At 44.9% G+C, this 24,175-nt stretch overlaps 1 protein-coding gene across 3 annotated transcripts in view; it reads right to left on the bottom strand.

Annotated features, from left to right (window-relative positions):
• palld (palladin, cytoskeletal associated protein) overlaps nucleotides 1-24,175 on the bottom strand; it is a 253,894-nt gene that overhangs the window by 6,529 nt on the left and 223,190 nt on the right. For all 3 annotated transcript variants that reach the window (XM_068029263.1, XM_068029264.1, XM_068029265.1), the window contains 3 exons: nucleotides 14,839-14,971; nucleotides 5,536-5,743; nucleotides 3,366-3,531 (listed from right to left, as the gene is read on the bottom strand). In XM_068029263.1, coding sequence (XP_067885364.1) covers nucleotides 3,366-3,531; nucleotides 5,536-5,743; nucleotides 14,839-14,971 — 507 coding nt within the window. The remainder of the gene's footprint in view (nucleotides 1-3,365; nucleotides 3,532-5,535; nucleotides 5,744-14,838; nucleotides 14,972-24,175) is intronic.

The raw sequence follows: 24,175 nt of genomic DNA, 5'->3' as shown, positions 1-24,175 counted from the left end.
AAACCATTGTTGATCGTTGTAAAAAACCCATCTAATGCCCTTTAGGGAAGAAAATCTGCCGTCTTTACCTGGTCTGGCCTACATGTGATTCCAGACCCACAGCAATGTAGTTGACTCTTAAAATGCCCTCTGAAATGGCCGAGCAAGATACTCAGTTCAAGGGCAGTTGAGGATGGGCAATAAATACTGGCCTAGCCAGCGATGCCCACATCCCACAAATAAAAGAAAAATGTTTTAAGCGGGTAGCACTCAGCCCTTAGGTCAAAACCTTACGGGCTCACGTCCCATTCCAGCGATCCCGGCTGATGCTTCCAGTGCTGTACTGAGGGAGTGCTACACTGTCAGAAGGGGCCATCTTTCTGCTGAAACATTAAGCTGAAGCTCCATCTGTTCTCTGAGGTGGACATAAAATATCCCATGGCCACCATGTGAAGAGGAGCAGGGAAGCTATCCCTGGTGTCTTGGCCAACATTTATCCCAAAGTGCTACAAATTAGATTTTTTTTGAGGATATAACTAATATGGCAAATAAGAGGGAACCAGTCGATGTAGTATACTTGGATTTCCAAAAAAACATTCAATAAGATGCCACACAAAAGGCTAATAAACAAGATGGAGTTGGAGGTAATATATTAGCATGTTTAGACGATTGGTTAACGGAGAGGAAGCAGAGAGTATGGATAAACGGGCCATTTTCAAGTTGTGACGAGTGCAGTGACACAAGAATCAGTGCTGGGGCCTCAGCTACTTAAAATCTATCTGACTTAGAAGAAGAGACTGAGAGTAAGGAAGGATATACTTGCATTGGAGGTGACACGGCGAAAGTTCACTAGATTGGTTCCTGGGATGAGAGGGTTGTCCTACGATGAGAGGCTGAGTAAATTGTGCCTATACTCTCTGGAGTTTAGAAGAATAAGAGGTGATCTCATTGAAACATACAAGATTCTGAGGGGGTTTGACAGAAGTTGTTTCCCCTGGCTGGGGAATCTGGAACATGGGGGCACAGTCTCAGGATAAGGGGGGGGTGACCATTTAGGGCTGAGATGAGGAGTAACTTCTGCCCTCAAAGGGTTGTGAATCTCTGGAGTTCTTGACCCCAGTGGATTGTGGATGCTCCATCATTGTGTATATTTATTTATATTTATTTTGGTTTCTGAGGGAATAAAGGGGAGCAGGTGGGAAAGTGGAGCTGATGCAGAAGGTCAGCTCTGATCATATTGGATGACAGAGCAGGCTTGAGGGTCCATACGGTCTACTCCTGCTCCTATTGCTTATGTTCTTACGTAAATGAATCATCTCAGTAGTTTTAAATGTTTGTTAACCTGTTGAAAACTGGATAGAAATTTCACAGGTTACATGTTGAGGACAGAAACTGTGCATGGTTAAAAAAAAAGGTCCTTTATACTGGCTCTATATCAGGAGCAGCAGCATCCAGGCTCCTTTCTCACACATTTCAGACTGAACTCCATTGTAGGCTGGGTTCCACTTTTGACCGGGTTCCACTTTTGACCAGACAAGAGTTCCAATTGGAAGTTTTTTTTATTCTTTCATGGGATGTGAGCATTGCTGGCTAGGCCAGCATTTATTGCCCATTCCTAATTGCCCTTGAGAAGGTGGTGGTGAGCTGCCTTCTTGAACCGCTGCAGTCCATGTGGGGTCGGGACGCCCCCAGTGCAGTTAAGAAGGGAGTTCCAGGATTTTGACCCAGTGACAGTGAAGGAACGGTGATATAGTTCCAAGTCAGGATGGGGTGTGGCTCGGAGGGGAACTTGCAGGTGGTGGTGTTCCCATGCACTTGTTGCCCTTGTCCTTCTAGGTGGTGGAGGCCGCGGGTTTGGAAGTTGCTGTCTAAGGAGCCTTGGTGCATTGCTGCTGTGAAGTAAAATGTGCAGTACTGACTCTCCACACTTACACAGTTTAAACTGCGACAGAAGCATCACGGACCCCTTCTTTGCCTTTACTACAGACAGTAGAGGGAGACCCACATCTCTGCAGTAGGCCGTATTCCTGTTAGTGCGAGGCAGCACTTTGTGTGCAAGGTCCAAAGTTATGCAAGGCAGGCCTTTAGCAAGTGATGGCACAGGTTTCGATTTTACTTTATTGATAATGAAAACCTACCCCCTTAACCTCGCTACCTCTCCTTCCTCCTTTAAGACACTCCCTAAAATCTCTCTCTTTGGCCAAGCTTTTGGTCACATGCCATATCGTCTTAAGTGGCTCGTTGTCAAAGCTCCGTCTGATGACCGCTCCTGTGAAGCGCCTTGGGACGTTTTACTACATTAAAGGCGCTATATAAATGCAAGTTATTGTTTATAATGAATGCACCTACATCAGAAGATACAAAATGAAGTCGAAAATGGGTAGTTTTTAATAATAGACGTCAATTATATATAAACACACACATACACATTAAAAAAAAACTTTGGCTATCAGGTTGACATGATCAAAGGATGGCTTCAAAATTGGAGGGGTTTGAATAAACTGTAATTATTCTTTTCTTATCTGATGAAAGGCTACCGCAGTCAAGTTGAGAAGGGAGCTTCAACGTGGCTGGAATTTGCAGAATTTGATTGTTTACAGAAGACACAACCTTGTATTTCAATTTTTTTTCAATAGTTGGGGAAAGTTTTTTTCAAAAAAGAAATAGACTTCTGCAGATGCCAAAGAAGGAATCATTGTTTTCCCTGGACAGACTAATAGCTACTTACACACTTAATGCACGTAACCACAAAGTCACCACAAAGGAACTTGTGTCTTTGAACAGTCATCCCTGGAAGGATCAAAGGACAGATTTATCCAGTCACCCAGAAAATAAATGACCGTTTGTGGATTCTAGACGATTTGGTTTACAAGTTTTTTTCAAAAAAATAGGACATCTCCCAGTTTAGGAGTACAGTAGCACAGTTGTTATGTTATTGGATTAGTATTCCAGAGGCCTGGACTAATGATTCAGAGACCATGACAGCTGGGGAATTTAAATGTAATTAGTGAATTAAATAAATCTGGAATAAAAAGCTGGTAACAGTAATGGTGAGCATGAAACTACTGGGTTTATATAAAAACCCATCTGTTGCGCTAATTCCCTTTAGGAAAGGAAATCGGACATCTTTACCCGGTCTGGTTTATATGTGACTCCAGACCCACAGCAATGTGGTTATTTCTTAACGGCCTCCTGAAATGGTCTAGCAAGCCACTCAGTTGTATTCAAGAAGACAGCTCACCAGCACCTTCTCCAGCGCAGTCAGGGATGGGTAATAAATGTCGGCCTCACCATTTTGTGAATGAATAAAAAAAAGCCACAAGTCAAGAGTCCAAGTCCCGGATGTACAAACCAGGCAGGATTTACAAACTCACTATCTGCCTCACCTTACTCGGTCCGTGTTCTGAGTGAGAGATTCATTGTCCTTCTTCCAGAAGATCTGTGGGTATGGCACACCTGCGACACGACACTCTAACCGTATCGGATATCCCTCAGCGACCCCGGTATTCTGCAGCTTCTCTATAAACACTGGGGCTCTGACCATCTCTTTAGCTGTGGAGAAAGAACACATCACAACATTAAAATCAGTGAGCAAAAAAAAAAATCTGATTTTGCTCTAAGGCTTGAATTCCAAGCTTCTGTCCATTTCCCCACCCACTCTAAGCCGCAAAGAAAGTCACAAATCAGCGGTCTTGCCTGTGACTCACGCTCAGCCCAATGCTAGTTGCTGCTCGTTGAGAAGTGCCCCAACAGATAAAGGCAGGTCTTCCCTATAAACAGTGAGAGTTTCCTCCTCTGAGCAATTCACTGAGAGTGAGAACATCCAGTGTTAGTTATCGATAGTTGGGTGGGATATTGGGAGAACAGGTGAACCTTTGCTCATCTTGGGACCAGACCCAGACCTGGAAACACTTCAAACAAAAATGGCTGAGTACATCTTCACGGCGGCTTAGTCAACAATTGTTTGTGGTCTGTGAGATTGTAAGGGCTTTAATTCAACTTATAACTTCATTAAACCTTGTAATGTAGTACATTCAACAGGAATGGACTTGACAGCAGAATATGCCTGAATTAAGTTAACATCTTTGACCCTTACCTTCAAGATCTTAATTTCTTAAGTATTTCCTCACTAAAGTCACTGTCTTATATTGGCAGATGCCCAAGGCTTAAAATGCATTATATCCTGTTTCAGTCACAAGATTCACAGCAGCCAACTGCTTTCAACTGACAAGCTGTCACAATCACATGCAATAAAAACAGAAAGTCCTGGAAATACTCAGCAGGTCTGGCAGTATTTGTGGAGAGAGAAGCAGAGTTAATGTTTCAGGTCAGTGACCTTTCAACGGAACCAGCAAAGCTTAGAAATGTAAGGGGTTTTAAGCAAGTGAAGGTGGGGTGGGGGAAAGAGAACAAAAGGGAAGATGTGCGATAGGGCGGAGGACAAGAGAGATTAAATAACAAAGATGTCGTGGAACAAAGGCAAAGGGAGTGCTAATGGTGTGGTGAAAGACAAAGCATGTTTGTGCTTTTGGACAGAGCTGTTCATTATTCTGTCATTAACACTCTCTCTGGACACGATGCGGTGCAGACATGATGGGCTGAATGGCCTCCGTCTGCACTGTAACAATTCTGTGATTCTGTGGACTAATGCTTTGTCTTTCAGCACACCATTAGCACACTGTCGTTGCCTTTGCCCCATGACCTCCTTGTCAGTTAATCTCTCTGGCCCTCTGCCCAATCATACACCTTTTGTTCTCTTTCCCCCCACCCCCGCGTCACTTGCTTAAAACCTATTACATTTCGAAACTTTGCCAGTTCTGATGAAAGGTCACAGACCTGAAATGTTAGCTCTGTTTCTCTGTCCACAGATGCTGCCAGACCTGCTGAGTATTTCCAGCACTTTCTGTTTTTATTTCAGATTTCCAGCATCTGCAGTATTTTGCTTTTATAATCACATGCAATCTTGGCAAATTAATGTTTCTCCCTTTGGGACACGTGGGAGTATATTTTCTGACTGGTGGTCTTCCTACAGGAATGCTTAATGCAATCGGACTAAATTTCCACATGCTTTGTTCTCTCCCAACATAGGGCTTAAACCACTTAAAACAAGTGGGTTCATGCCCATGTTAACAATGATATGCTCATTAATTCATTGCAGTCTGTGGGAACTTGCTGTGCATAAATTGGCTGTTGTGTTCCCTACATTGCACCAGTGGATACACTTCATTAAAGATAATACATTGGCTGTAAAGCACTTTGGGACATCCTGGGGTCATATGGGAACAATGGTAGTTGGAACATACACCCAGTTATCAGATCTGGCAGAGAGACTGGGTGGCTAGTCCTGCAGGGAGACGAATATCGCTCTGTAATGCCCTTCCTCTGCTGGACGCTCAGTAACACATCATGGATTCCGACCTGGTTACATCTCGGATGGGACTATGTCAATCAGAGTTTGGACTGGGCAATGAGCCCAACTCTAATCTGCAATCTAGAACAGTGAAACTTTTTCCTTTAAGTTATTGGAGGTGGGAAATAAAGGAGCAACTTGCATACCTGCGACTATTAGCTCGAGACTGAAACAGTTCTGGCCAGCTCGGTTGGTGGCTATGCACGTGTACATCCCAGCATCTCTAGAAGTGGCTGGTTCAATGACCAGGGAGTGAACGCCATTCTCACGTACGAGCATCTTGTGACTGCTGTCTGAATGGATCTGGTTCCCATTCAGTTGCCAGATCAGGTCTGGAGTTGGTAGCCCACTAACCTGCAAGAATACCCAAGTGAAAACTAATTAGCAAAAACACAACAGTTTTCCCCTCCAGTATCTATGATTCCGGTTGGTGTGAAACAGATGACAGATTAATCACACCACAGTATTATAACATTCTTCTGAAGTGAATTATTACATTAATAAGCAAAGGCTTCCATTTACGTGTCAGCGTCAGGTGTCAGTCTGAACTTAGCAGGCAACTCTCTGGCCTCTGATTCAGTAGGTTTTGGGTTCAAGTCCCCTTTCCAGAGGCTTGAGCATAAAAATCCAGGCTGACACTCCCATTGCAGTAACTGAAGGAATGCTGCACTGTTGGAGGTGCTGTCTTTCAAATGAGATGTTAAACTGAGGCTGCGTCTGCTCTTTCAGGTGAATGTAAAAAGGTCACATGGCAGTATTTCGTAGGAGAACAGGGGCGTTTTCCCATGTCCTGACCATTATTTATTCCACAACATAACAATGTAAAACAGATTATCTGGTTATTTCTTTCATTGCTGTTTGTGGCAGCTTGCTGTGTGCAAATTGGCTGCCATGCTTCCTATATTATAAAAGTGATTACACTTCAAATATACTTCATTGATTGTAAAGCGCTTTGGGACATTCTGAGGTTGTGAAAGGTGCCATATAAATGCAAGTCCTTTTTTAAGAATAAATATTTTTCTCCTTTCATCTCAATTCTTTTGCATTGTTATAACATTCCCGAATGAGCGTGTCTGTTATCTGTGAGCTACCAATACTAATCTACAACTAAGAGCTTGTTTGTCTGGGAGAAGAACATTAAATTGCATTTATATAGTGCCTTGTAGGACATCCCATATCAATTTACAGCCAATGAAGTGCATTCGAAATGGTTGCGATGTCAAGAAACATGGCAGTCCAGTTTGCACAGAGTTTGCTCTCACAAACAGCAATGAGACAATGACCAAAAAAAAAATCTCTTCTAGGACACGTGACTTCCCTCCCTGCAGAAGATACTTCGCTTTACAATTCACCTACTGAGAGTGGATGGTCTGGGATCAGGAACTCACTCAACCGGAAACCACAACCCTAGTGACCTTGTTTAGTGCCTGCAACATTAATTGTTTCAAATATACCCCATGCTTTATAAACAGTTTCTTCTTGCTGAGGGAGAAGCAAGTACATGAGCGAAAAAAGTAACAGAAGGATATGTTGATAGGGTGAAAAGAAGTAAAAAGTAAGTGTGAAGCATAAACATATGCATAGATCAGTTGGGATAATGGCTTGTTCATGTCCTGAAAATTCTATACTTCTTACGGATCTCCTGCCGAGATCTGCTTTCTCGCAGGGTGTGGTGTTTAAAGCTATACAAAGACTTTAGCTTTCCTTCTACACAAAAGATAGAAATGCACATTGGAGAATGTAAGAAAATAAGAAATAGGGGTTGGAGTAGGCCATTCAGCCCTTCGAGCCTGCTCCACCATTCAGTAAGATCATGGATGATCTTCTATCTCAACTCCACCTTCCCGCACTACTCCCACATCCCTTAATTCCTTATTTATCCAAAAATCTATTAATTCTGTTTTAAATATGATCAGCAAATGAGCATCCACAGCTCTCTGTGGGAGAAAATTCCAAAGATTCCACAGCCCTTTGAGTGAAGACATTTCCCCTCAGCTCATTCCTAAATGGCTGACCCCTTATTCTGAGACTGCAACCATGTGTTCCAGATTCTCCAGCCTGGGGAAACATTTTCTCAGCATCTACCCTGTCAAGCCCCTCAAGAGTTTTATATGTTTCAATTAGATCACCTTTCATTCTTCGAAACTCCAGGGAATATAGACCTCATTCCAGGAATATTGAACCTTTGTTGCACTTCCTCCGAGGCAAGTACATCCTTCTTTAGGTAAGGAGACCAAAACTGTAAACAGTACTCCCGGTGTGGTCTCACCAAAGCCCTATACAACTCCTGTAAGACTTCCTTACTCTTATACTCCAATCCCTTTGATTGATTCTTTCAGAAGGACAGGGGACATGAGTTTGAACTGTGCCAGAACAGGAATAGGCTGAATGTTGAGGAGTTCTTTTGCCAGAGAGTAGTGAGCCTCTGGAATCCATTGCCCACTGGGGTGGTGCATGTTGACTGTCCATCTTTAAGAGGAAACTAGACCAGTTCCTGACTGGGGCAGAGATGGCAGCATGTAGAAGGTAAGTGTCTCTGTAAATAACACTTAGGATCTTCTGGACTGGTTTTGCTCACTTGAAAGGGTCGGAGATGATGTTTTTTTTGCACCTTATTGGTCCTGTTTTTTTCTGTGTGGTTTTGCCTCTTCCACGGGGTTACATAACTGCAAGGATAGGGGGACGTGTTTAGTCCTGATACTCCAGCCAAGATGTCTAACAAATTTGATTTACTTTTTTGAGGAGGTTACTAGGTGTGCAGATGAGGGTAAAGCAGTTGATGTAGTCTTCGTTCAGTAAGGCTTTTGATAAGGTCCCGCATGGGAGATTGGTCAAGAAAGTAAGGCCCCATGGGATCCAGGGCAATTTGGCAAATTGGATCCAAAATTGGCTTAATGGCAGGAGGCAGAGGGTGATGGTCGAGGGTTGTTTTTGCGATTGGAAGCCTATGACCAGTGGTGTACCACAGGGATCAGTGTTGGGACCCTTGCTGTTTTTAGCGTACGTTAAGGATTTAGACCTGAATATAGGAGGTATGATCAGTAAGTTCGCAGATGACATGAAAGTTAGTGGTGTCGTAAATAGTGAGGAGGAAAGCCTTAGGTTACAGGACGATATAGATGGGCTGGTAAGATGGGCAGACTAGTGGCAAATGGAACTTAATCCTGAGGGCGGCACAGTGGCTAGCACCGCAGCCTCACAGCTCCAGTGACCCGGGTTCGGTTCTCGGTACTGCCTGTGCGGAGTTTGCAAGTTCTCCCTACCATTCTCCTCCCACCGCCAAAGACTTGCAGGTTGATAGGTAAATTGGCCATTGTAAAGTGTCCCTAGTGTAGGTAGGTGGTAGGAGAATGGTAGGGAATATGGCATTAATGTAGGAGGGGATGTGGTAGGGAATATGGGATTAATGTAGGATTAGTATAAATGGGTGGTTGATGGTCGGCACAGACTCGGTAGGCCGAAGGGCCTGTTTCAGTGCTGTATCTCTCTGACTCTGTGGCGTGGGCCAGACTTGCCGAACCAGCGGTCTTCTCCTGACAGTCAATTTTATATGTTCAAATATTTATATTTAACTTGCATATACTTCAGCAACAAAAGGTGATTTAAAAATAAACATAAGAGTCAAACAGTTTCCCATGGGAAAACACCCACACGCAGAGGAGATGTGCAGATAAGGGACACGCACACCCGCAGCGATATGGAGATAAGGAACACGCACATGCAGAAGAGACCTGGAGATAAAGGACAGTCGCACCCAGAGAAGATGTGGGGATAAGGGTCCTCCTCGTGACCTTCAGTGCAGGAACAAAAAACAGGTTCCAGGTAGGCACTATGCAACATTGGACACAAGCCCAACCCAAAGCCACTATCTACGCTCAAGTAACAAGCCACAGGAATACTTGTTAAACCAACACTGTTACAATTTGGCTTCCTTAACCTTGATAAGTCATTGAATGGCTTGAAAGAGGAGGTTTTAATCTGATGGCAACAAGCTTTTATCACCATTGATCAAGAACACCAGTGGTTGTTGTTAATACAAAGGCCTTTAAGGTGAAAATTCTTACATGCGGAAGGGTGGGACTTTACAGCAGAGAGTTAGCATTCTCTGCTTGTTCAGAAGCAGATGCGGTGAATTACACATCTTTAATTTGGCCTCGACTACCCAACTCAGGCAATCTGACTCAGCCCAGACTGGGCTTGTTGTTAAGTGTCTGATGTTACACATTTTAGCTAGTGATATCTCATTGGAAATTATACATAGATGGATAATGTCTGTTAAGTGCTGTTGTCAGAAATGCCTCAAGGCTATTATGCTAACATACTGTCTGGTTTTCAAACCTGTAATTCACTATAATCTACTGTTTAAAATGTGAGTGAAATTCAGTCTGAAGCAACCTTTCAAAATTAATGAAGTTTCCCACCTCCTCCCAACTTCATTTTGATAAAAGAAAAAGACCGACTTGCATATGTAAAGCACCTTTCATAACCACAGGATAGCCTAAAGCGTTTTACAGCAATGAAGTACAGGGTCACTGCTGTAATGCAGGAAATGTGGCAGCTAATTTGCGCACAGCAAGATCTCACAAATAGCATTGAGATTATGACCAGAGAATCTGTTTTAGTGATGTTGAACGAAGGACAATTATTGGCAGGACACCAGGGAGCACTCCCCTGCTTTTCTTTAGAATAGTGGCCTTGGAATCTTTTACATCCACTTGAGAGAGCAGATGGGGCCTTGGGGTTTAACGTTTTATCTGAAAGACAGCACCTCTGACTGTGCAGCACTCCCTCAGTACTGCATTGCCATGTCAACCTAGATTTTTATGCTCAAATCTCTAGAGTGAGGCTTGAACCCAGAAGTAGTTATGCTACCAACTGAGCCACGACTGACACTGTAATTACGTTCAAGATTTTTTTTTGATCAACAGGCAGAATATCCGCATTGAGAAATTAAAAGGTTTTTCACCTCCTGTCAACAGGCAGTGTTCAACCAGAATCTAATAAACCTCCTCCATTTTGCTAATTAATGATTTAAATCCAAACCCTGGAACCCTACTATACAACCACCTCCATTTAGGCAATAAAAGGAAGATAATGCTGGAAATCACAGCCAAAAAGAGACAATGCTAGAAACACTTAGCAGGTCAGGCTGATGCTGGTCCAGTTCAGTTTCTGGTCAATTTTCACTCCCAAGATGTTGATAGTGGGGGATTCAGCAATCATAATGCCACTGAATGTCAAGGGGAGATGTTTAGAATCTCTCTTGTTGGAGATAGTCATTGCCTAACACTTGTGTGGCGCGAATGTTACTTGCCGCTTATCAGCCCAAGCCTGAATGTTATCCAGGTCTTGCTGCATATGGACACAGGCTGCTTCAGTATTTGAGGAGTTGCAGATGATACTGAACATTGTGCAATTATCAGCGAACATTCCCACTTCTGATCTTATAATGGAGTGAAGGTCATTGATGAAGCAGCTGAAGATGGTTGGGGCTAGGACACTACCGTGACGAACTCCTGCAGTGCTGTCCTGGAGCTCAGATGATTGACCTCCAACAACCACAACCATCTTCCTTTGCGCTCGGTATGACTCCAAGCAGCGGAGAGCTTTCCCCTGATTCCCATTGACTCCAGTTTTGCTAGGGTTCCTTGATGCCATACTCGGTCAAATACTGTCTTGATGTCAAAGGCAATTACTTTCACCACATCTCGAGTTCAATTCTTTTGTCCATGTTTGGACCAAGGCTGTAATGAGTTCAGAAGCTGAGTGGCCCTGGCAGAACCCAAACTGAGCATTGGTGAGCAGCTTATTGCTGTGTAAGTGCCGCTTGATAACACGGCCACGAAACCTTCCATCACTTTGCTGATAATTGAAAGTAGACTGATGGAGTGATAATTGGGTGGATTGGATTTATCCTGCTTTTTATGGACAGGACATACCTGGACAATTTTGCACAAGCCGGGTAGATGCCAATGTTGTAGCTGTACTGGAACAGCTTGGCTAAGGGCACAGCCAGTTCTGGAGCACAAGTCTTCAGTCCTATAGCCAGAATATTGTCAGGGCCTATAGCCTTTGCAGTATCCCGTGCCTTCAGTCGTTTCTTGATATCAAGAGGCAATATCAAATTGGCTGAAGACTGGCATCTGTGATGCTGGGGACCTCAGGAGGAGGCTGAGATAGATCATCCATTCGGTACTTCTGGCTGAAGGTGGTTACAAATGCTTCAATCTTATCTTTTACACTGATGTGCTGGGCTCCCCCATCATTGAGGACGGGAATGTTTGTGAAGCCTCCTTCTCTGGTTAGTTGCTTAATTGTCCACCACCATTCATGACTGAATATGGCAGGACTGCAGAACTTAGATCTGATCTGCAGGTTGTGGGATCATTTGGCATGCATGTTGTCCTGTGTTGTAGCTTCACTAGGTTAGTACCTCATTTTTAGCTTTGCCTGGTGCTGCTCCAGGTATGCCCTCCTGCACTCTTCATTGAACCAGGGTTGGTCCCCCGCCTTGATGGTGATGGTAGAGTGGGAGATATACTGGGCCATGAGGTTACAGATTGTGGTTGAATCCAATTCTGGTGCTGCTAATGGCCCACAGTGCCTCATGGATGCCCAGTTTTGAGTTGCTATGTCTGTTCTGAATCTATCCCATGGAACACAATGGTAGTGCCACACAACACGATGGAGTGTGTCTGCAGTGTGAACACAAGAAATAGGAGCAGAAGTAGACCATACGGCCCATCGAGCCTGCCCCACCATTCAATATGATCATGGCTGATCTTGGGCTTCAATTCCACTCTCCTGCCTGCTCCCCATATCCCTTGGTTCCCTGCGAGACCAAAAATCTATCTATCCCAGCCTTAAATGTATTCAATGATGGAGCATCCACAATCTCTTGGGCTAGAGACTTCCAAAGATTCACAACCCTCTGAGTGAAGTAATTTCTCTTCAGCTCAGTTCTTAAAGATCGGCCCCTTATCCTGAGACTGCGCCCCCATGTTCTAGATTCCCTGACCAACAGAAACAATCGCGCAGCTTCTAGCCTATCAAGCCCTTTCAGAATCTTGTATGTCTCAATTAGATCGCCTCTCATTCTTCTAAACTCCAGAGAAGACGGGACTTCGTCATAGACATCTGTAACAGATAGATTGGTGAGGACTAGATCAAGTAAGTTTTTCTTTCTTTTTGGTTCTCTCACCACCTGCCGCAGGCCCAGTCTGGCGGATGTGTCCTTCAGGACTCGGCCAGCTCAGTCAGTAGTGATGTTACTGAGAGACCCTTAGTAATGGACATCTAGAGTAGATTCTGTGCCCTTGCTACCCTCAGTGCTTCTTCCAAGTGATGTTCAACATGGAGGAATACTGATTCATCAGCTGAGGGAGGGCAGTATGTGGTAATCAGCAGAAGGTTTCTTTGCCTATGTTTGACCTGATGCCATGAGACTTCATGGGGTCCGGAGTCAATGTTGAGGGCTCCCAGGGCAACTCCCTCCTGACTGTATACCACTGTGCTGCCACCTCTGGTGGGTCTGTCCTGCCGGTAGGACAGGACACACCCAAGGAAGGTGATGGAGGGGTCTGGGACATTGGCTGTAAGATATTATTCGGTGAGTAGGACTATGTCAGTCTGTTGCTTGACTAGTCTGGGACAGCTTTCCCAATTTTAGCACAAGTCCCCTGATGTTAGTGAGGAGTGCTCTGCAGGGTTAACTGGACAGGAAGTGCCTATGTCGATGCTGGGTTGTCCTTCCGGTTTTATTCTCATTTGACTTTTCTGTAGTAGTTTGCTAGGCTATTTCAAAGGGTAACTGAAAGTCATAATTTGTGGATCTGGAGTCACATGTAGGCCAGACAGGGTAAGGATGGCAGATTTCCTTCCACATTAGTCAACCAGATGTGTTTAACACAATCCAGTAGTTTCACTATTATTAATGAGATTAGCATTTTATGCCAGATTTATTAATTGAATTTAAATTCCACCAGCTGCCTGTACTGCGCTGTAATGTTCTAATTCTAATTAGTGGAATAGTGTAGGTCAGATGGTTTCACATGTCGGCGCAACCTCGAGGGCTGAAGGGCCTGTACTGCGCTGTAATGTTCTAATTCTAATTCTGCCGTGGTGGGATTTGAACTCGTGTCTCCAGAGAATTAGTCTGGGCCTCTGGATTACTAGTCCAGTAACATCACCACTATGCTACTGTCTCCAGTATGGCTATACAAGCCTTTATCATCAGAAAATGGGCTGAGGTGCTTCACAGAAGAATCAAAATTCTCCACATGTAACGTTTGCCCTTTTTCCCCAAAGCACTTTTCCGAGTTTAAAGCCCTGGAACTGGCTGGTGTCTGTAGAAGGGAGAGTTAAACAGTCCCTGCACTCTCTCTCATCTTTCAGTGGAGCTAGAATGGGTCGCCTCAGTTCTTTAATTATTTTCAAGTTGAATCATACTTAACCCTATTGTGGAAAGCAGCCTCTTTCAAAATTTAAAATAGAGTTGGTGTCCAGCTCAGCAAGCCAGTAGGAGTTCTACAGGCTGTGTGAATGGGTGCTTAAATTGTCCAAAACACCCAATGTGCTTAATACATTTTAGGGGGCACCTTTATAACTGATGCCTGTGGCTATAGCAAATGGTCACCGCTATTTACCCAATGTAGGAAGCTGCTTGGCATAAACAGTGACAGTGAGTGTGGTGGAAGCTGTATTGAATTAATGACTGGGCAGTTTAACATCATCGCAGTGCAAAACACCCAAGTGTACTATAGACAGACAAAATAGGTTAAGACAAGAAGACTTGAGTTGTATGACTTTGGTAGTTCCTCCACATGCGACCAACAAAGCATGCTTGTCCTATTTTAGGTTTATCATATACTATCAGGATTTCCTTTCCAGTTCAAGGAGGACTTCAACCACTGAAACAAAAAAATCATTTGTATACAGGGTATCATCAAGCAAACGAGGCCTGAGACTTTCATCTGGAAACCTTTAAGTTTGTTGGATGACCCTAGGTCACCACCATCATAGAAAACATCAACAAATGCCACAGACTCAAGTACAAACCAATCCTTAAACCAGATGCACAATTTACTTAGCTCATGATGTCAGAATTACAGGATCTCTTTCCCCTTTCAGGGTCAAAGGTGATAGAATCAGAAATTCCAATACAAAGCACCCATTGTGACAATGTTAGTTCACATCAGAACTATCGACTCAATCCCACTTTTCTGCTGACATCACGATTGGGACCTCAGTTTACTATCTCATCTGAAAGACGGCATCCCCAACGGTACAGCACGTTCAGTCCTGCACTGGAAGTGTCAGCCTGGGTTCTGTGGTGAAGTACTTGAACCACAGCCTTCTGACTCAGAGGCAGGAGAGCTACCAACTGAGTCACAACAGAAGAACACTACAGCAAGTCACTTCTTTTTGCCTTTGCATGAGGTTCCAGTTACCTTGCAATCCATTCTGCAGAGTTTCCCCTCCTGAATAACCATGTCTCCCGGTGCCTGCAGGAAGTGAGGTCGGAAAAAGCGCTCCTGGATGGCTTCAGTTTCCTCTCCACTGTCCCTGGAGCGGGATCGAGGTCTAAGGACGAGACAAAAAGTGTGTTAGCTGGAACAGATGTTTAATAATGCAATTGTTTGGAGAATATGGTCACCCACTCGGAAAAATGTAACAATGCTAGCCCAGCTTTCATTTAGTTTTGCTCCACTTGCCCGAGTTCACCTATCACAATTCCCTTGATTGAAAGGTACTTTATGGCAGGTGACCCAATAGAATAATATGAGAGGTTAAACACATCAGGAAAGATTTAACAATCTGGGGCTCTTTTTTCTAGAAAAGAGAAGACTGAGGGGTTACTTGGATAGAAGTCTTTAAGATGAAAGGGTTTGCTCGGTTGGACATGGACAAGATTTATTACGGCGATGGGAGTCCCGGCAGCAGGCCGAAAGGGAGGAGGAAGATCCCGCCTTGCCCTCCGTCAGACCCTCCAAGCCATTTTATGGCCGACAGACAATTAAATGCCCGTCAGCAGGGACACCGTCCCTTTAAGGGATGAGCTCCCGTCTCCAGAGCTGCCGGTCAATCAGAAGGCTGGCAGCTCATCAGCAATGGCAGCGCCACCTGGAGGGCGGCCAATGCCGGTACTGTAGGAGGCCCTGCAGTACGAAGATGTCCAGAGACCCCGAGACAGTTGAGTGGGGTCGAGGTCATCGGGGCCATTCAGGCAGGCCCTGGCGACAGGGTGCGGGTTAGGGTTGGGGCGGGGAATGGGTGTCTTCCAGGGGGGATGGTGATCACCGCCCTGGGGCCCTCCAGGAGCTCTGGATTACCCCCAGTTCTGGGCCTTTCGAAAATTGAAGTGGAGGCAGGAAGAGGTCCTTTAGTGGCTATTAATTCACTTTATAAATTCACTCCTTCGACAGCACCTTCCAAACCTGTGACCTCTATCACCTAGAAGACAAGAGCAGCATATACATGCGAACACCACCACCTGCAAGTTCCCCTCCAAGCCACGCACCATCCTGACTTGGAACTATATCACTGTAGCTTCACTGTCACTGGGTCAAAATCCTGGAACTCCCTTCTTAACAGCACACTGGGTGTACCTACACCCCAAGGACAGCAGCGGTACAAAATGGCAGCTCACCACCACCTTCTGAAGGGCAATTAGGGATGGGCAATAAATGCTGGCCTAGCCAGTGACACCCACATCTCATAAACAAATAAAAAAAACTCAAAAGGTTGTTAATCTTTGGAATTCTCTCCCTAGAGGACTGTAGATGCTCCATTGCTCAGACAGATATTTGGTTTCTCAGGAAATTAAGGGATATGGCGAGTGGGTGGGAAAGTGGAGTTGAAGCCTAAGATCAGCCATGATTGTTTTGAATGGTGGAGCTGACTCGATGGGCCATATGGTCCACTCCTGCTCTTATTTCTTGTGTTAATTGGTTACTGAAGGGCCTCTATTGGCCTGGGGCAGGATGTCTGTTCTTGGCCTTCCCCGTCCTGGACAAAATGGCAGGGGGCCTGGGCAATGTCGGGAACAGCCTATGTGCCTGTCTCCAAGGGCAGAACAAAATCCTGTCCGATATTTCCACTTGCAAGCGAGACCAGAACTAGGTGCCATAAATATAAAATAGTCACTAATAAAGCCGATAGGGAATTCATGAGAAACTTCTAACCTGAGAATGGTTAGAATGTGGAACTCAAGATCATAGAGAGTAATTCAGGCAAATCGTCTAGAGCAGGGGTGTCCAACCTTTTTGCGTGAGGGGCCACATTTTCTGTCCTACATCGGGGTGGGGGGGGGGGGGGGGGGTGGGGAGGGGCGTGAGCAAATTTCAGGCATTAAAAATTTGTCTTACTATTAACGAAAACAATGGCAAATGTGCTTTTTTGTGACCAAGCTTTAAATGAGAAGACTAATTTATTAACTTACTTTCTCTTCACTATGTTGAACACTGATTTAGTGAGATACCTGGGATTGATTTTGCTTGCACAATGTCTGCCTGCACACTTGATGTAGCGATTCCGAATAGATGTCCATCTGTCAGGACTAATCTTGATCTTTTCAGTCTCCCCCTCTCTGCGTCTCCCCCCACTCTCTCTCGCTCTCGGCGTCTCCCCCCACTCTCTCTCGCTCTCGGCGTCTCCCCCCACTCTCTCTCGCTCTCGGCGTCTCCCCCCACTCTCTCTCGCTCTTGGCGTCTCCCCTCAATCTCCCTCGCTGCGTCTCCACCAACTGTTTCCGCATTTCCCCCGTCCCTGTCAGTACTGTACCCCAGTTATACAGTGACAGACCTGTCCAGACCAGTACTGTACCCGTGTTATACAGTAACAGACCTGTTCCCATCATTACTGTACCCCAGTGTAATAGTGACAGACCTGTCTCCATGAGTACTGTACCTGTGTTATACAATGTCAGACCTGTCCCCGCCAGTAATGTATCCCAGTGTTATACAGTGATAGACCTGTTCCCACCAGTACTGTATCTCAGGGTTATTTCCAGCATTTCTTGTTTGTGTTTCAGATTGCCAGCATGTGCAGTATTTTGCTTTTACAACAAAGATAAGATGTTAAATCCCTAAGACATGTGCTTATACCCTTTTGAAGAGCAACTGGCTAGACAGCAGCTGTCCCCACACGCTCAGGTTAAATTGCTCACCTTCCTCAGCAGTTTGAGAGACAGGTAGGACAAGCGTGCAGTATACAGCACTCCAGTCTAGGTGAGTGTTGTGACCACCACTCTGCCGGTGTGGCTGAGCCACGGCCAGACTGCTGTCAGTCATATATGATTGGCGGGCCAGATTCAAACCATTGGGAGGCTGGATTCTGGCCTGTGGGCTGTATATTGGACAACCATGCTCTGGAGGTTTGTGTGGCGCATAAACCTCAGAATGGATCTGTTGGGCTGCATGGCCTATTTCTGTGCTGTAAATTGCAGCACCCAATGTCTCACCTGAAAGGCAACACCTCTGACAGTGCAGTGCTCCCTCAGTACTGAACTGGGAGTGTCAGCTTCGATTTTGTGCTCAAATCTCCAAAGTGGGACTGTGAACACACGCCATTTCAAAAGTACTTCATTGGCTGTAAAGTGTTTTGGAACGTCTGGCGCTCATGAAAGTCGCTATATAAATGCAAGTCTTTCTTTTTTCCCTTTTGACTAGGAGGTGAAAGAGAGCTACTCAGAGCCATGGCGGACACTTTGATGAATAGATTTAAGCATTCCCACTTTGGTGAAGTGATTGAAAAACATCCCAAGTTAAAATTTCAAGATCAGTTTACAACTTAAAACACGGCTGCACAAGTGGATCTGGTTTGTTGCATTTATAAGTCAAACCTTTTGTTAAAAACCTAAGTTCCTTCAGCCCCAAAGGTGCCCAAGTACAGACCCACGCTCAATGAAACACGAGCTGGGTCTTCTGACAAGACATTTGGTTATAAGATCCAGCTGGATTGTCAAACAAAATCAGGCATCAATTACGGAGGGCAGTAAGTGAGCCGTCCCCAGTCAACCTTTACTTAAATGCTCCAGAAGTGCTTTTCTGAAAGAATTTCTTATTTGAAAACAGGACCTCTGTGTCTCTCCCCACCACCTGCCATCATCCCCCTTCACCACGAGAACCATTGAAACAGCATGAAGACAAGTTAGCTGCACGCACATCCCTTGTTATAAAAGGCTAGTGTGTCCTCAAATATCAAACTATGCAAACTCTTTGTGAAATTTTAATACAAGCTTTTAGCAGCACATTTAGGGATGAAAATAGAAATGGTCCTATAAAAAAAAACATGAGCATGTTACTTGATCCAAAATCCTGCTACTTTTTCCCTCTTTTTTTAAACAATGCCCTGATTAGCACTCTAGGAAATTCATTGCTTAACGTGCTCCGAGTCATTTCAATGCAATTAACTGCTGTACTTATCCAAGTTTGGATTAAGAATATTATTTTAGTTGTTTGAAGGTCCACACATTTCAGCACGGATCCTGTAATAACAGATCTTCTCCATTTGGTTTTCACGCCAACCACAGCTGCAGTTCATGAATAAAAAGGCTATTTGTGGACTCACTGGCAGAGTGGTCAGTGGCCGGAGGAGACAGATTTAAGCTAAATGCTACAACAGCCAGAGACGAGATGAGAATTTTTTTTAATGCAGCACATTGTTCCAACACTAATGCAAGATGTAGATGTTGTTGTGACGATCTGGAATGCACTGCCTGAAAGGGTGGTGGGAGCAACTTTCAAAAAGGTAAGTCTAAAAATTGTCTTATGTATTCCAGCAAATGTCTTTCCTCGATCCGGAATGGCAAATCCACAGGATTACACGATTTTATCAGCTAGCAGTTCCATGTTCTGTTTCTTGTGAGGAAAGGTTTGCAGGCCAATGGGGAAAGAGCTGGGATATATGACTAATTCAAAAGCTTTTTCCAAAGAGTCAGTGCAGACACGATGGGCTGAATGGCCTCCTTTTACGCTGCATAATTCTATGATTACAAAAAAGGTCAACTCTAGTACACCATGGGGCAGCTAAATTCATTAAATTGCTAGTCAAGCTGGGAATAAATGGACAATTTCCATGCATAACCAGGATTGCTCAATATTTATGTACAGTATTTACGTCAGCAGACGTGGTCTCTTCAGACTACTAGCAAAGATTGGATGTCCACCAAAGCTACTAAGTATCATCACCTCATTCCATGACAATATGAAAGGCACAATTCAGCATAGTGGTGCCTCATCAGACCCCTTTCCTATCCTGAGTGGCATGAAACAGGCTGTTTGGGATCTTCTTCTCCCTGCTGCTCTCACATGTGTTCAAGTCTTCAGAGGAAGGAATTTTCTTCCACACAAGATCAGGGGGCAGGTTGTTCAACCTTGCCCATCTTAGAGCGAAGACCAAAGTATGGAAAGTCCTCATCAGGGAACTCCTCTTTGCTGACGATGCTGCATTAACATCCCACACTGAAGAGTGTCGGCAGAGACTCATCGACAGGATTGCAGCTGCCTGCAATGAATTTGGCCTAAACATCAGCCTCAAGAAAACGAACATCATGGGACAGGACGTCAGAAATGCTCCATCCATCAATATCAGCGACCACACTCTGGAAGTGGTTCAAGAGTTCACCTACCTAGGCTCAACTATCACCAGTAATCTCTCGATGCTGAAATCAACAACCACATGGGAAAGGCGTTTGCTGCTATGTCCAGACTGGCAAAGAGGGTGTGGGAAAATGGCGCACTGACACGGGACACAAAAGTCCGAGTGTATCAAGCCGGTGTCCTCAGTACCTTGCTCTATGGCAGCGAGGCTTGGACAATGTATGTCAGCCAAGAGCGATGTCTCAACTCATTCCATCTTCGCTGCCTCCGGAGAATACTTGGCATCAGGTGGCAGGACCGTATCTCCAACGCAGAAGTTCTCGAGGCCGCCAACATCCCCAGCATATACACCCTACTGAGCCAGCGGCTCTTGAGATAGCTTGGCCATGTGAGCCGCATGGAAGATGGCAGGATCCCCAAGGATGCATTGTACAGCGAGCTCGTCACTGGTATCAGACCCACCGGCTGTCCATGTCTCCGCTTTAAAGACGTCTGCAAACGCGACATGAAGTCCTGTGACATTGATCACAAATCGTGGGAATCAGTTGCCAGTGATCGCCAGAGCTGGCGGGCAGCCATAAAGGCGGGGCTAAAGAGTGCTGAGTCAAAGAGACTTAGCAGTTGGCAGGAAAAAGGACAGAAGCACAAGGGGAGAGCCAACTGTGTAACAGCCCCGACAACCAATTTTATCTGCAGCACCTGTGGAAGAGTCTGTCACTCTAGAATTGGCCTTTATAGCCACTCCAGGCGCTGCTTCACAAACCACTGATGACCTCCAGGCGCTTACCCACTGTCTCGAGACAAGGAGGTCAAAGAAGATGGACACATTGTGCTATTTATCTACACTGATTGATTACATACACAGAATCATTAGTCACTCAAAGTAAGAAAGATCTGCATTTATGTAACACCTTTCACAACCTCAGGACATTCCAAGTTGCTCTACAACCAATGAAATACTTTTGAAGTGTAATCACTCTTGTAATGGAGGAAACGCAGCAGACAATGTGCACACAGGAAGATCCCACAAACAGCAATGTGATAATAAGCAGATAATCTGCTTTAGTGATGCTGATTGTGGGATAAATATTGGCCAGTACACCAGGGAGAACTGCCCCACCCTTCTTCAAAATAATGCCATAGGATCATTTGTTCACTTGAGAGGGCAGACAGGAGCTTCCGTTTAACATCCCAAAATCAGCACCTCCAACAGTGCAGCACTCCCTCAGTATTGTCGTGAAGTATCAGCCAAGATCATATACTCGAGTCTTTTGAGTGGGACTTGAACCCACAACCTTTTGACTTGGGGTGAGAATGCTACCCACTGAACCACAACTGACACATACACCAACATAAAAGGCATCCCAACCCAACTGAGCCATCAGCAGGTAGGAGTCCAGCACTGGTGTTACATCAAAGAAAGCGATAGTTAATCCAAATACAATAAAAATGTACGTCACACAAGGCCCATTTATTCAATTTTATACAGACTAAAGTCTCACAGGAAGGGATCATGATTTTCCAATTTAGTGCAGGAAGTGCTTCATTTTCCTGTGTTTACAATCAATGGACAAGCTCCCAACAGCCTGGTTCGTGCGTGGAATGGATAGATGGACATGCTTACTGCTTCACAAACTTGTGAAAGTGCGAATCTTTAAATCTATCCCTGTGTCCAAATCCCTACAAGTCCTCTCCCCTCTATCTCTGTAACCTCCTCTAGCCCTACAACCCTCCGAGGTCTCTTCACTCCTCCAACTCTGGCCTCTTGCACATCCCTCACTTCCTTCACCCCAGGATTGTTAGCTGTGCCTTCAGCTGCCTAGGCTCCAAGCTTTGGAACTTCCTCCCTTTCCTGCTCCACCTCCTTTAAGACTCAGTTTAAAACCTACCTCTGTGACCAAGCGTTTGGCCATCTGTTCTAATGCCTCCTTCTTTGGCTGGATGTCAAATTTTGTCCGACTACGCTTCTGCGAAGCACCTTAGGATGTTTAAGTACATTAAAAGGCGCTATAAAAATGCAAGTTGTTGTTGAGAGCAAAGCTCGACTGGTTACAAATTTCCTTCACTCAATAATTGGATCTTCGCCTTGTAGTCACTCCAGAGCATTCTGTCCCAAAGTGCTAATGAAAATTTTACAACAAAAGGTGTTTTTTTTTTAAACTGAGAAATTAAAGAAATAAATTTGCCCTACAAAAGTTCATTTCCATGTCTACGAACCCAGTAATTGAGCCGTTCCTTAAACTTCTCAACCTTGGAAATGCACAACAGACCCTTAACAACTGAGAGAGAGAGAAAGACTTTAGGAGAAAACCTTCACTGAAGGTGGTCAAACTCAACAGCCTCACAGTGCAAGTTGCAATGGAGTCACCCCAAAGTGCAAAACCATCTTTTCTTTTTCAGCAGCCGACTTATTTGCTGCCTATTTCCAACAGATTCTTCTCTTCAGTAGAAAATAAAAAAGCATGGAAGCATCACCAAAGTAAAATTAAATGTCAAACTTGTATCGAATATTGGTTAGACCACATTTGGAGTATTGTGCACACTTCTGGTCTCCATATTACAAAGAGGATATAGAGGCACTGGAGAAGGTGCCTGAACTTTTTAAAAAATTCATTCATGGGATGTGGGCGACGCTGGTCAGGCCAGCATTTATTACCCATCCCTAATTGCCCGAGAGAAGCTGGTGGTGAGCAGTCTTCTTGAACCGCTGTAGTCCATGTGGGGTAGATATACCCTCTGTGCTGTTAGGAAGGGAGTTCCAGGATTTTGACCCAGTGACAGTGAAGGAACGGCAATATAGTTCCAAGTCAGGATGGTGTGTGGCTTGGAGGGGAACTTGCAGGTGATGGCATTCCCATGCATCTGCTGCCCTTGTCCTTCTAGGTAGCAGAGGTTGCAGGTTTGGAAGGTACTGTCGAAGGAGCCTTGGTGCGTTACATCTTGTAGATGGTACACACTGCTGCCACCGTGCGTCGGTGGTGGAGGGTGTGAATGCCTGTGGGTGGGGTGCCAATCAAGTGGGCTGCTCTGTCCTGGGTGGTGTCAAGCTTCTTGAGTGTTGTTGGAGCTGTACCCATCCAGGCAAGTGGAGAGTATTCCATCACACTCCTGACTTGTGCCTTCTAGATGGTTGACAGGCTTTGGGGGAGTCAGGAGGTGAGTTACTCACCACAGGATTCCTACCCTCTGACCTGCTCTTGTAGCCATGGTATTTATATGGCGACTTCAGTTCAGTTTCCTGTCAATGGTAGCTCCCAGGATATTGATAGTGGGAGTTTCAGCAATCGTAATGACATTGAACATCAAGGGGAGATGGTTAAGATTCTCTCTTGTTGGAGATGGTCATTGCCTGGCACTTGTGTGGCGCGAATGTTACTTGCCTGGATATTGTCCAGGTCTTGCTGCAATTGGACACAGGCTGCTTCAGTATTTGAGGAGTTGCGAATGGTGCTGAACATTGTGCAATCATCAGTGAACATCCCCACTTCTGACCTTATGACTGAAGGAAGGTCATTGATGAAGTGGCTGAAGATAGTTGGGCCTAGGACACTACCCTGAGGAACTCCTGCAGTGATGTCCTGGTGCTGAGATGACTGACCTCCAACAACCACAACCATCTTCCTTTGCACTAGGTATGACTCCAACCAGCAGAGAGTTTTCCCGATTCCCAATTTTGCTAGAGCTCCTTGATGTCATACTCAGTCAAATACTGCCCTTGATGTCAAGGGCAGCCACTCTTACCTCACCTGAGAGGTATCAGAATAGATTGAACAGGCTGTGGCTCTTTTCTTGAGAAAGGAGATGAAGGGGTGACCTGGTACAGGTCTTGAAGATTATGAAGGGGCTCAATAGGCATAGGGAAGATGCTTTTGCTTGTGAGGCAGACCAAAGACTAGGGGCCCCAAATATAAAAGCAAAATACCGCGGATGCTGGAAATCTGAAACAAAAACAAGAAATGCTGGATTCATTCAGCAGGTCTGGCAGCATCTGTGGAAAGAGAAGCAGAGTTAACGTTTCGGGTCAGTGACCCTTCTTCGGAACTGACAAATATTAGAAAAGTCACAGATTATAAACAAGTGAGGTGGGGGTTGGGCAAGAGATAACAAAGGAGAAGGTGCAGATTGGACCAGGCCACATAGCTGACCAAAAGGTCACGGAGCAAAGGCAAACAATATGTTAATGGTG

The sequence above is a fragment of the Heterodontus francisci genome, chromosome 4, assembly GCF_036365525.1.
Source record: "Heterodontus francisci isolate sHetFra1 chromosome 4, sHetFra1.hap1, whole genome shotgun sequence".
NCBI classification, from domain to species: domain Eukaryota; kingdom Metazoa; phylum Chordata; class Chondrichthyes; order Heterodontiformes; family Heterodontidae; genus Heterodontus; species Heterodontus francisci.
The sequence above is the reverse complement of the archived record's forward strand: the minus strand, read 5'-3'. Positions and strand labels throughout refer to the sequence as shown.